At 44.5% G+C, this 13,012-nt stretch overlaps 1 protein-coding gene across 1 annotated transcript in view; it reads right to left on the reverse strand.

Annotated features, from left to right (window-relative positions):
* Window positions 1-6,069: 6,069 nt before the first annotated feature.
* The window catches only part of HEMK1 (HemK methyltransferase 1, mitochondrial release factors N(5)-glutamine), a 33,575-nt gene continuing 26,632 nt past the window's right edge, over window positions 6,070-13,012 (reverse strand). Inside the window, exons 11-13 of the mRNA XM_085311605.1 lie at window positions 12,167-12,280; window positions 10,206-11,834; window positions 6,070-9,417 (exon numbers count right to left, since the gene is read on the reverse strand). Coding sequence (XP_085167731.1) covers window positions 11,798-11,834; window positions 12,167-12,280 — 151 coding nt within the window. The 3' untranslated portion in view covers window positions 6,070-9,417; window positions 10,206-11,797. The remainder of the gene's footprint in view (window positions 9,418-10,205; window positions 11,835-12,166; window positions 12,281-13,012) is intronic.

The following is a 13,012-nucleotide window of genomic DNA, read 5'->3' on the forward strand; positions in this document are numbered from 1 at the left end:
AAGACTGCGGGTGCCAGTAGCACTCTTTGCATCTGCATTAAAATGATACAGCTCTTAAACTCCCACAGAAGCTCCCCAGATCCCCTTCTGCCCTGGCCTCCTTCCCCTGTTGGTGTRCTTCCCTGATCACCGACTGTTCAACCCTGCACCTTCTATGGCTCAGCATGTGGTGACAGAAGGACAGAGCCTCCCTTAGGCCCTCAAATTTAAGACCTCTGTCCTACTCAAAAGTACATAGACTTTAAGTAGACTCTATAAGCTTTAAAATGCAACCCACGAATCCCTTCAGAACAGCCAGATAAATCCACCAAGCTTTCCCTGATGCCATGAACTAGGGGACTGTCTCTTTTTTAACATGGACCAGTTCTCCTCAGACTCCCTAGTTATCATCAATTCCCTGCTCACAGGCAAAATTCCTGTTGACTTCATTACACTTAGGTTTCCCTAGAGATATCACAGGCTCTAGTGCTGTATACTTAGCTACACTGTCTCCTACACTAAACTTTTGCCTGAACTTTGAAACATTCATTTTCAAGACAAATCCAGATAAGGGGAAGAAATAGCATACAGAACACAGTTTGAGAAAGAGCAAAGACATTTTTATATCTTTGTAAAGACTAGGTTTGAATGTAGTTAAAGCCAGATCTTAGTCTAGGCAATAATGAACTCTTCTGTTTTCCAAACCCCCACCTACCTCTGAACTGAAGCAAGCAGGGACATCTATTGACTTGTAGAAATAAAATTCAGAGGAGCACAYCTGGGAGATCTCTCCCAGTGCTATTTCAGTGCCATGGTTCCAGCAACTGCCCTCGTAGCCTATATTCACCCATGCACTTCTCCCAGTGGCAGTGGCTTTAAGGTTGTGTGGTATAAATCTGCACGTGCAATCTGACTGCTCTGCTCTAACTCAAAAATTGCCACTCACCTTCCCTTCCTCTTCTGCTCTTGTCATGGTTTTGTCTCTGCACTTACAAAGCTACCGGCACCTTTATTTCAGACTGCTGGATTGCTCAGCATTCACTCTTAACTAAGTTTTTTCACCAATGTTGTTAAGAAAAAGGAAAATAAAGTCTTCAAATTAGTATAGTGGGATGAACATGGCAGTTGTGCTTTGCTAACAGCAGGCTGGTCTAGGCAGCATACTGCTGTCTGATGCTCCTCTGTTGGGGGTACTTTACATTTTAAAATTACTGATGCCTGGATTGTACATAGACTCCAATGAAAGAAATCCCACCCATAAACTCCACTGTTGCCATGTCTCATCCTAGATCTGCTCTTCCACTTTGGATGCTATTTGCAAACTGAACATGATCGCTTAAACCAAACAAGCAAACTTCCTTCAGTATCAGGTCATTTTCTCTTAATTAAGTGGAGTAACAGCCATGTGGATTTAATTTAAGACTGATAAAGTCTTTATCTGTGATTTAAGCCACACTGAAAGTTGGTTCCCCAAATAGTAGCCTCCTAGCAGCATCTGCAGCAACAACTGCTGAAAGGTAACCACAAACACTTTCCTCTATAGCAGCAGCAACGGCCTAGCCGCTAAGCATCATATCACAAGGCAAGGCAGGACGGGAAAGGAAACTTCGGCTCCATTAACTCTGCAGCCTCCCGCACGTGCGCGGCATCTCTTCTGCTCTACCCCCAGACGCTTTGGAATGTGTCGGCGTAGCTCGTCTAGGTGGCATCTTGGAAAAGAGGACCAGGCATGCCTGCGTGCCATTTCCGCAGCGCCAAGGGAGCAGGGGGTGATATGGACCCAGCGGTGAGAGCACCCTGTCCTTTTCCTGTACGAGCGGCAAGGAAGACTGCAGCTGTTTGAACAGTCTGCTCCCGTCTCAGGATGAGGAGAACAATTTCACATCTGACATGACGTGCTACAAGCAGTACGGAGGGAGTATGGGAGTCAGAGAGGGACAGCTCACGTAGTGCGGGAGTCCTCAAGTCTTTCACTATGGACACTTGGGTCAAGTCCTAGTGAGGAGGGTCCAAGTCCCATGTAAAGTGCAAAAGCACATGACAAACAGTGCAGTGCCTTCACCGGGGCAGGACGACAATTGGTAGAAAAGCACCATGAAAACATCTTAACRGAAGACATTCTTAAGGGAAGCTGCTCTTCTAAGAATGTTTAAAAGTAGATCTTTTGTTTGTTTTGGAAAAAGCATTGATTTTGATAAAATCTGACAAAGCTATTTTTAACAGCTTTGTTTCCGGCAGCTCTGAATCTATTTCAAAACTTTGCATATGTTTAAAGGTTTTTATTCTATAGTCATCATTACTAGATTGCCCTAGCGTGACATGAGAAATGAAATATTATATTATTTTTTAGATCATTAAGATGAATTGCTACTTACTACAGAACAGAATGTTATCTGCTTTTCTAGATGAAGATGTTTTTGGGTGTTGTAATGACACCATCATACTTTCATTACRTTATAAGCAAGGGACTTCTTGTTCTAGAGAAGACATTTCATTTCATATGAAGTAGCAGCTGTTCTTAGTGACTTTAGAAAAGATAACTACTGTATTCCCTTATATAATATACAGTGTCACCTGCTACTACTCTTTACTTAGAAAATCAGCAGTAAGCCTAAGTAAAAAAAAAAGTGGATAATATTCAAAATGAAAATTCAGAAATCCCAGAGCAAAACATTTCTAAAATCAAAGTCTAGGACACAGTGGCCTCATTGGAAATGTAAAAATAAATTATTTCATTCTGATTAAAAAAAACAAACAAGTTTTACAGTGTAAGAACTTCCCAGGAAATGGCAGTTCTGAGTTAAGCTTAATGCCTGCTAATTCTGAGAAGCGCAAGCAGAATTTTGTTCTAGGGACAAAGTCCAAGAGGATCAGGACGGAGGGAATTCTGCAGGGACCCACAGCACAAACATCACAGTTACTAGAGCTCAGGCGAAACCGGGTGTGAAAACGCTCCAGGGCTGAAATGCTCAAGTAGAGCTGTGATAGAGGAGAGCACTGCCAGATTAGATGAGGAAGGAAAAAGGAGGTTGCTCAGAGAAAGACTTGCCAACCCTGCTTGGCTAACTRGCTGTATTGCTGAAACAGGTTTCCTTTAGTTCCCCTGGGCCTCCTGCACTGCACCCATCTTTGCTGTTCTGCCTGCTGCTTCCAGAAAAGCAGCAGCTCTGATCTGGAGAGCGAGGAACCTCACGCCTGCCGGTGGGAGCTCTGCTGGTATCGGGCAAGGATGCTTGAGGATCTAATGGCAAGTGCCCACATACAGTTCTTCAGAGGTACCTCCTACACAGGTGCTCAGCAACGTGCAGACCCTCAGTGGTGTCTCCCAGGCAGGTCTTGCTTTTTCTGACTCAGCCCGAGCACAGGAGGTTGCTATGAAGTGACAACCTAGAGTCTTACCATTGCAAAGACCGGGGATTTCAAGCGGTTATTTTTGCAATCAGGACACCAAGAACAGACTATTAGGCAATCATCTGGACAAGTTCATCTTTTCGTTTTTGTGCTCATGAATCATCTCTTACACTCTGGCCTCAGTCCTGGCCCTACTCAGTAACAAAGGGAAACACTTAATTATCCCGATTTTACACTTTACGAAGGCCATCTGTTCAAAGACAGTTCTCTGAAARTATGTATGTTCCCTTTTTTCCACGTAAGTAATGATGGATGGAAAAGCCAAAATGGGTGAATAACCCACCTACCTCTGCACTCCTGGCTTTACTGTTTGTTAAGAGGGCACACAAGCAATCCTTTAAGCAGAACAGATGATATATTTGTTAGGCTTAAAGCATATGCTGTGCAATTTATTCTGAAAGTCAAGATCTGCTTCAGCTATGTGTGTGTTTGCATGCTCCTGAAGCAGAAGAATTTGCTAGAAAAAGGGTTACCATCTGCTGATACAAATGAGAAAAAACTCACTGACCTGGAAGTTAAAGCACAAAAACTGCTTGCAGCCTGAGTGCCCCCTGCCCATATACATCCAGTGAAGAGGCCTTGTTTGAGCAAAGTATGATCTTAATCTGCTATTTCTGAGCCAAGAGAGCACAAGTCCTGGCAGCTGCTAGCTGCATGCATCCCACCCCAGCAAGCACTATCGGTAGCAAAAATCACATCAAGGAGAACACAAGACAAAAACATTGTAGAGCAGCATTTCTCTGTGATGAACCTACTCCAAATTACCTAGAATAGAAAGAAATTTGTCCATGCAAGCTGACAACAGTTGCAGGGGGAGGGCTGCACAGCAAGATACTGGCACGGGGGAAAAAAAAGTCATGAAGGCTTAGAGATAGAGCAGACTGTGAAAAAAGCTTGTAAGCATTATGGTAATACAAACCATAATAGTAATGCCACATAGGGCAAAGGCTGAGGACAGTAACTTGGGACAGAGGCTCAGAGGAGTCRTCCAGGGAAAAGCAAGCTCAAAGTCAAAAGGGATAGTGAGAAGGTCACCCCAGATGAGTGGCAGAGCAGTGTGGAAAAAGAGGAAAGATTTATCAGCTTAACAGCCTCCAGTTCCTGGAAAGGCTTAAATCAATGACTGGACTCTTGTTTCACAGAATACAAATACTACGTATCATTAGGTGGGCCAACTTCTATTCAGCTGGAGTGAGCGGGATGACTCCACTGAGGTCAACGGAGTTGCAATTGCTTACTCTGTATTTGGAGCTGGAACATCAAAGCACTACGCAAACCTAACAGATTAATCATAATCCAAACACCAGGCAGGAAATTTTGTAACAATCCAAGCAGTTGTGATGTTCTACACAGTCTTGGACAAATATTTCAAACAGTGAGGATTTCAACAGCAGAAGCCACTCGTCTACCAGCATTGCTTGGAGGAGAAACTCAGCTGCCAAGTGAGGACTCCACTGCAGTAGGCACTATGCCATCAACCTGAAAATAGGTGCGCCCCTGAGTGCCCATGCTACAGCTAACACACAGCAGACAAAAGCCATCAACAAAGAAAGAGGTGGCAGGTGAGGAGCAAAAACAGCGGACAGCAGCTAGTATAAACTGGAAATCAAGATCTCCCATATAAGAATTGCTTAACACATTCCCCTGAAAACAGAGTCATACCTCCCCCGTGCTGCTGGGTATAGCTAATACCTAGCTGGGCCATCGGTGTTTACAAAAAGAAAAAAAGAAAAAAGAATAAGATGCCTCAGAGTTGTGCTTTGTCTGTTGTTGCTCCCCCATTTCCTATGGGTCAAGGCCCACCAGAAGGCCATCCACACAGAGAACGAATGGAACCCGTTCTCCAAAGATGCACAGGTTAAGCATAAGAGAGATGCTTGGAGTTTGCCTCCTATATATGACTTGCACTTCGTGAGACACTTAGCTCCACACCTCTTTTCATCATTTCTTAGAGACAGACCAAGGCTCTCCAAGCCCAACTTTTCTCTGGTCACATTCTCCCATTGTAAAAAGAAAAGGAAYGACAATTACCTCCTGCTTTGAAGGCATTATCATCCTCCCAGGCAACAGCTGAGATGACTATATGAGCACACCATTTAAAAGAGGACCAGAACAGCTGAAGGGGCAAAGAAGCAGAGCTAGGTTGTCAGAACTGCATTTAAGAGCATTTATGCTTTTTCTGCAACTCTGCCAAGGCTCTTCCTTTGTTGTGCCTCCATTTCTTGACATGCCTGTTGGCCTTGGCTATTTAGATGACAAGCTTCTTTGCAGTGCTGCAAATACAAGCCTGGGAGCTGAAAATCTCTGCAATGCCTACTGACTCTCTCTGCCAGGGACAAGCATGATCTCAGAACATCTCAGATGTCCCAGAAGTAAGATAAAGCCTAAGACTACCTGTGCAGCCCTTTGAAGCAAGTGGAATCCAGAGCAAGTACGTAATGGGGACAACGTGCTATCTTCCCACAGCGGCAGCTCGTTCACATGCAGTTGTTCTAAGACTGTTACCCTCTATCCTGTGGCAGCTTTGCTCATGCAGCTGTGGCTATCTTCACAACATTGACTGGGCAGCTGCAACCAAAATGACATCTCTGCTGTTGGGTACCCACTGTCTCCAAAATGCACACAAGGCACAGAATAGCGACGACTCAGGTTTGCCGGTGAAGAGAGCAGACGACGGAGCAGGGAATAGATCTTTATAGAGTTAGAAGTTACCATTTTAACAAGGTTACAGTTCTGACATCAGCTGCATAAGTCAGACAAACCATCAAGACCACAACATGTGGCAGCACTTCTCTCCACCCATGTCTACAATAACAACATATTTGATGTTCACGTACTGTAAAAGCACCATTRGCTTTTGTGCACAGGATGCAGACAACTTCCTCAGCATTCTGCAGCAGACTGGTTTGCCTGCRTGTCACGCTCTCGCCACGCTCAGACACACCACTGCAGAAAAGCTAGTGCTAGTATTTTGGCTTGTTTCCACATCCTTTGGTTTTGCACTGGCATCACTGCAATTTAGTGCAACAAGCCTGATGCATCATGCTGCAGCAGGATGGTGTGCGCCTGCCACCAAACAGCAGCTGAGATTCACTTGTTTAATAAAACGTGGCTCATTTTTTGCTCTGCTTGGATGTGACTGAACRACAGGGTGCCACAGGACAATCACAGCGCTTTCTGCAATACCCGAGTACTCCGTAACCTCACTTCTTGTGAGTGAAGTATTATCCCAACAAGCAGGAAACAGTAAGCAATAACACAATCAAGGTCACACATACAGTTTGTCACATAGCAGGGACCTGAATCCAAGTCTGACAAATCCCAATACAGGACCCAACTGTTGGCAAGTCTCCAACAAACACAACATTAAAATTCCTAAAGGGAGCAAAGTGGAAAAACAGCATGCTTGTCTCTGATGGGGTAATGGCAGATGGAGAAGAAAGTACAAGTCACATCAGCTTTTGGTCGTACCTGGGACTACCCAGGCCTGGCTTGTGGGCAAGTACTGCTGGAAACAGTCTCCTTCTCTTTGTCATCCCTACCCACCATACTCTCCCAATGAAACCCACAATCTTTCTTCACACTGGACAGAATGAAGTGTTAYGCAGATAGATCATATTGGTCACTATTCTGCAAGACACTGCCTCTCGCTGGTGGGCACTTTTACAACTGCCCTGGGAGGAAGGCAAATCTCGGAAAYGGGTCAGCCCCCAACTCTGAACCCTAGGCACGTCAGCCCAAGTCCATCTTGCACAGCCAAAAGGTGCGTGCAAAGCAGGAGGGAGCTGGTTACAGGTCTGATTCTGCAACTATGGTACATTTTAGAGTATCCTTGGAGCTCCTGTAACTTCTCAGCAGCTGAATGCAGAGCATGCTTCGGCCATGATCCCAGGGCCGCAGGATGGCAGCGTGTAAACAGCCTCCCATGTTCACTGAGGACTGGATGGACAATGCTGAGAAGTGCAAGCAGTTGTCAAGCAAAGGATACAGAGAAGGGCTATGACACAATCCTTCCCAGGGAGAAACATTTCAAACCTCAGACACCTACTGAAAGCCTATCAAAACATCTATGCAAGTGACAACAGCTTGGAAGCTTGATAAAGTCTCTTTTGGTGTCTCATCATGTGCCAGTACTGTCAGAGTACAAGCCTTCTCTCACTGAATATTTGTCCCTCCAGATGCAACCCTGAGCAACAAAAAGTAGTTTAATAAAATAATTCTAATAAAACTTTTGAGAACTTGCCCAGACAAACAAAACGTTAATGCAAGTTTTGGCTTAGTTTTCACTGCTCCTCCTCTGTAGTAACTTGAGCTCTGGTGGACTGCTCTTCAGTCACCATAGGCACAAGTATCTCTTGCAGCGCACTAACCTTCAGCACACCTGGTTCCCATTTATATCCCCCAGGAAGGGAGGGAAGGCATGCAAGGGGCCTATAAAAGCAACACACAACATTTAAGGTGGGGAGGGTTCTTTCCTCCAAAATGAAGACCAGGAGGAAACATAGTAACATGTATTAGAAGTGATGCTATGAACATGAAAGCTAATACACRAAAGCTGCTTGAGGAAGAGAGGCAACTGTGTTCCACATCAGGAGAGGACAACAAGAACCTGCCCCCAAAGGCAGCAAAAAGAGTCTGGATGCCATAGGGAAATTACACTCCAGCAAGAATATCACCCTCCATCTGTGTCCTCCAACATACTGGAAATGTCCACAAACATAGAAAAACAGCTCTAAAAAGGCTTCAGGCTTCCCATTTACAGCATTAAGTACAATTCCAGTTTTGCACCACAACCGTAAGGTCCTCTCTCAGCTTCCCCAGGYGAGGGCTGTGCTGAAGCTCTGTTTTACTGGTACTGGAATAAAGGCTAAAGATGCATCTGTGCTGTAGTCTTCCGCTGGCCAAGTTTTCTCACTGAGGGTTTGTATGTTCCCATGCTCCTGACAAGTGCAGCACTGCTAGCAGAGCCTGGAGCAGGGCTAGTCTCCAGCTAGGACACAGAAGCTGGTACCACAGCACCACCCACAGGGCTCTGCCAAAGAGCAAGCTTTTACCACCTCCTCAGGGAAAGCCTTACTTCTCAACCGGTAACTCTCCGAAACACACAGAGGAATGCRTGCAATCACACTCTTCAGGGTCCTGCAGGAAAACTAAGTTCTTCCAAAACTTCAGGAAACAAAACACCTTTTTGATACAGTTCCAAAGGCACAGCAAGATCCCAGAAAGCTAAGTGTATGTCAGAATACGTAAAGCATCAACAAAATTATCAGCGCTCTGTGGCTTCAGAGAGTGGTCGCACCCTCTGCAGAAAGCTYTCGTGCACAGTATGTAGCTGGCATGGTAGAGTCTCCCTTTCACAGCTGACAGAGATGGCCCACTAGCTAAGCAAGAACACTGGGGCTGTCTGTGTTTCTTTAAAACTATCATATCCAGAAAGCTCTGAAGCATTTCTGTACCAAAATGAGCATGGGCCAACATGCATAAAGCACTAAAGAACAAACTGTACTACAACAGGACATTCCCTCAGATGGGAATCTAATAAATAAATCCAGCCTCTTGGGAGAAAAAATGATTTTTCTCCACTCCTGTCTTTATGAGAGGGCCAGCAGYGCCATGTGATTTCCCGAGACATGCAACCACTACACAGCACAAACCCACAGAAATGCAAGCATTTTTATTATTGCTTTAGTGATAAATATAGGAATAKAACACTTGTCCTGCTGGATGAGACCAAGAGTCCATCTTGCAGAGAAAGTGTCCTGCTAAGGCCTCTGACCAGCAACAGATGCTTCAGAGAAAATACATGCTGCTCTCTGACAACAGCACAGCCACCAGCACGTGTACAGGAACAGCTTATTCTAGCCTGCTGCTGGGAATCAGCCTGTCCCTTGACGAATGCAACATGATGCCATTTAACACCTCAAACCAGTAAATTATCCCACTCTTTAAATATCCTGCAGAAGTAAGCTACGCCTGTTGCTCTGTGCTTCATAAATATTGTCAACGCTGAGATGACATCCGGGAACACTGTTAAAAACCAAATTTAAAGAGCAAAGTCTGTCAAACTGTGAGCTTAAAAAAAAATCCTTTAAATTATTATTAAAAAAAAGAAGAAATCAACAAAAAAATAAAAATAAAAAGCATACCACAATGAAAACCCCTCTGCCTACAATTTGTACTCACCACTCTGGCAGGCAAAACTGCAAGAAATTAGCTGTGCAGGAACTTTATTTCCAAAGCTTGGGTAAGCTTCATTTTAACTCAGCCTATTCAGTTCTCCCCTTCCCTAGATCTCCTTTACTTTCCCCAGGTCAGGTAATGAAGACTCAGTTTCAGGTACAGCACTGGACATAGCAAACTCCCTGGGGCGAGCAGAGAGGTGGGGAGGACAAACGCAGTGCTGAGAGTAGTGGAATGGGGTGAAAATCTGTGAGCAGAAGGGTAAAAATCCAGGGGATGCAAAGAGAATCCCAGCAGAGACCTGAGCACTAGTACAGAGAGAGCGCCTGCACCTATAAGAAAGCAGGGCCAAGGTTCAAGAGTTAAAGGGTGAACGAAAGAGCGGCAGAGAGTCATTGTGAGAGAGGCAGAGAGGAAGAGGAGCAGGTGTATTACTGCTCAAGTAAAGCGCTCTGAATTCCCTGCAGCTTTCCCAAAGGCCAGACGCTGAGTGTGCCGATGCAGCTCCTAGCTAATGCTTCTGGTAACACACTCTCAGTTTAGCCTGGCTGGACAGCATGATGGCACCTCCTTGGCACACTCTGAGACTGCAAAGGTCATAACTGGAAACTTCCATCCCCCTAGCACATGCTCACCTCCTCTGGCCCWGCAAATGCTTCCATTCAGACCGGTTCATCAGATCCTTTGGTCTGGTTTCCTTCCTTCCTTCCTTCCCTGGTTAGCTTTGGTCAGGAAAGGAACTCGCCACACTGGGAAACAACAGCAACAATAAGCAGCAGCTTGGATTTCATCATCCCATTATTTATAACAGCATGATCTTGACTCTCCATTTCAGGAATTTCTCTCAGTTTTGCTCTGTGTTGACTCTGAGTCATCTTTCCCAGACAAAGAAAGATATCTCAGCTATTTCCACAGCTGTGAAGAAACTAGCTCTTATTCCAAACTAAGCCTGTTGTCAAATTCTGTACAAGTCATTTCACCTCTCTTTCTTTGATTTCTCCATCTGTGAAACTGGGGTAGTGATACTGACCTCCTTTGTAAAGCCTTAGGTTTAAATGCCTTACAGAGAAGTTTGGTATTACTATCAGAAGCAATGTGTGGATCCCAGACGTTTATTCAGCTCTGCTAGCACATTTGAAAATATGACTGCACAGCAGTTCTTGCAAGGAACACTGATCTGAGACCTGGTTTCACCTACGTGAAGCACAATCTTTATTACGATGTATTGTTTGTTTCTGGCAGCATCCACAACGTAGGAGGAGCTGCACATTCAGATGGTTTTAACAATACCAAGAGAGCTCTTTCCTTTCTCAAGTCTGCAACCTGTACAGCCAGGAATCTGGGAAAAAAAAAAAAAAACACGTGATAGGAAGGAGGTGCTTTTTTCAGCTGTGACCCATAGCTGTGCAAATGTGAGGTTTTTCCCTTCTAGCCCAAACAAAAATATTCCAAAAGAAGGGGCAAATGAGCCAGTAAATTCTGGTCTGATCTCTTCCCAAGTCCACCTCAAAATCACATTATCTCAGCTGTAGAACTCTGTCTCTCCTCAGCAACCATGGTGTAACACGTGCATTGGTCCTTTAATGACATGCCACTTGGTGGGGACTGCGCTGCTTTACTACTGGGGAGCCACTTCAGAGCATCAGGATCCTGCAACAGAACTCAATCTGAAGTGTGCAGATTAGTCATGTCCCATTACACCCACACACTACGCACACTATGCACCAGGACAAGCCACAGTTTGGACCTATTATACAGTCTGGCCACTTTTCTTAAATTTCTCTTAAGGCAAAAAGCAGAACTAAAAATTGTGAAATTTCTTGAAGGTCAAACACGCCATCTGATCTGTTCAGAAGTTGTACTCTTAATTTCTTTGAAATTTGTCATAACAGAAATATGATGAAATAACTGGAATTGTGAACTCTTCCATATTGGGTTCTGAGATTAATAAGTCAGTTTAGTATAGAACTAAAACATTGTATGCAGTTCCCTGAGGAAAGTCAAGCACTTCCGCATGTTTCTATCTTAGTTTTTCTCTCTTGATCCTCTGCAGCTCCAGATGAAGACTGTAACAGGAAGCGAGGAGGCCTGCCACTGTATGGAGAGCTCAAAGCACTGGGAAATGCAGTGGAGAGTCCTTCTGCCATGCAGAATTTTCAACAAGCTGTTCAGCAGAGCTCAACAGTGAGAAGCATATTGCAAGGAAGACTTATTTCAGGTACAGTTGTCACCTGCTTTGTTTTTGGATGTGCAGAAACCGAGGCCTATGGGGAAAAGAATGAACAGAGCATTAGAACTTACTAGGGAGATGATTCTGTCTCCGTCATGTAAAACAGCCATTTTCCATGGAAGATAATCTCACCAGAACTAGTCACTCCATCAGAAATGCTTGCCTCTGTCAGCACTTCTGACTCAGAAACATTTACCCATCTATCTTGGGACATAAAAGAACACTGAGATTCTTGAAGGAGTCCTCATTTTAGAAATGGTTGCCTTCAGCTGCTGACTTTCTCTGAGTTTCATTCAAGATACTGGAATGCAGGGAACAGTACACAGWCCTACATCTGAAGCAAAAGTCTGAAGGTGAGAGACTTACTTGCCACAGAAGTCCTTGTGAATGGCACAAAGAGTGAGTAGCAAGTTGGGGTGTGTCTGTAGCCAGTTCGCCACCATCTCTGGGTGTCTGGGATCAACTTCCAGAAACACACTCCTGAAAGGACACACATGGGAGTAGGAAGTGGGGAAACACATTCAGTTTACCAAGCTGAGAAAAATTAAGGCCTTCTTTTCTCCCTAGATGACTCTTATCTATACAGGAAATGAGATGAGAAGGAAACACGCTGCAATCCAATGATGTTAAAACAGATCCCAGCTGTTCATTTAAGATGCAGATTGCAGCTGCTTCATTCAGAGGGAAGAAAGGCTGATCTTAAGACAAATTCTCATGGTATAGCTCTGTGTGAACAGTTAATCCTGGTATTGAGGTGTAAGGATCCCAGCTTGTCCCATGCAAATATATAGCCTGCTCAGCCCTACTGAGGCCCCCAAAAATGTAAGGTGAAACAGGCTGCTGAGGAAAGGAGAGGATGAAGTTTTAGGATGCAAATGCATGAATACTGGCAATATGAAGTCCATTTTTGTAGAAGCAGGGTGACATTAAGTCCCAGTAGCAAAGCAATAATCATAAAATATAACTTAACACACAAATTTTCCCCATATATTGGTTATGAAAACATTATCAGGCTTCAGGCCATACAGTCCTATATACAGTAGGACTGTAACCTCAATCATTGCACCAGTATTGGGCTTGGACATTGGAGAGCCATTTCTGCTGCAGCCAGGCTGTGTGACACTGGCTCATTTCTGAGTTTCGCTCCTGCCACAAGGCAGACTCACTCTAGCTCACAGGCACATGGAGATGGTGCAACTGGTTGCAGCCTTT

This window comes from Rhea americana, unplaced genomic scaffold, assembly GCF_003343005.1.
Source record: "Rhea americana isolate MKP2758 unplaced genomic scaffold, rheAme1 scaffold_345, whole genome shotgun sequence".
Taxonomy (NCBI): Eukaryota; Metazoa; Chordata; class Aves; order Rheiformes; family Rheidae; genus Rhea; species Rhea americana.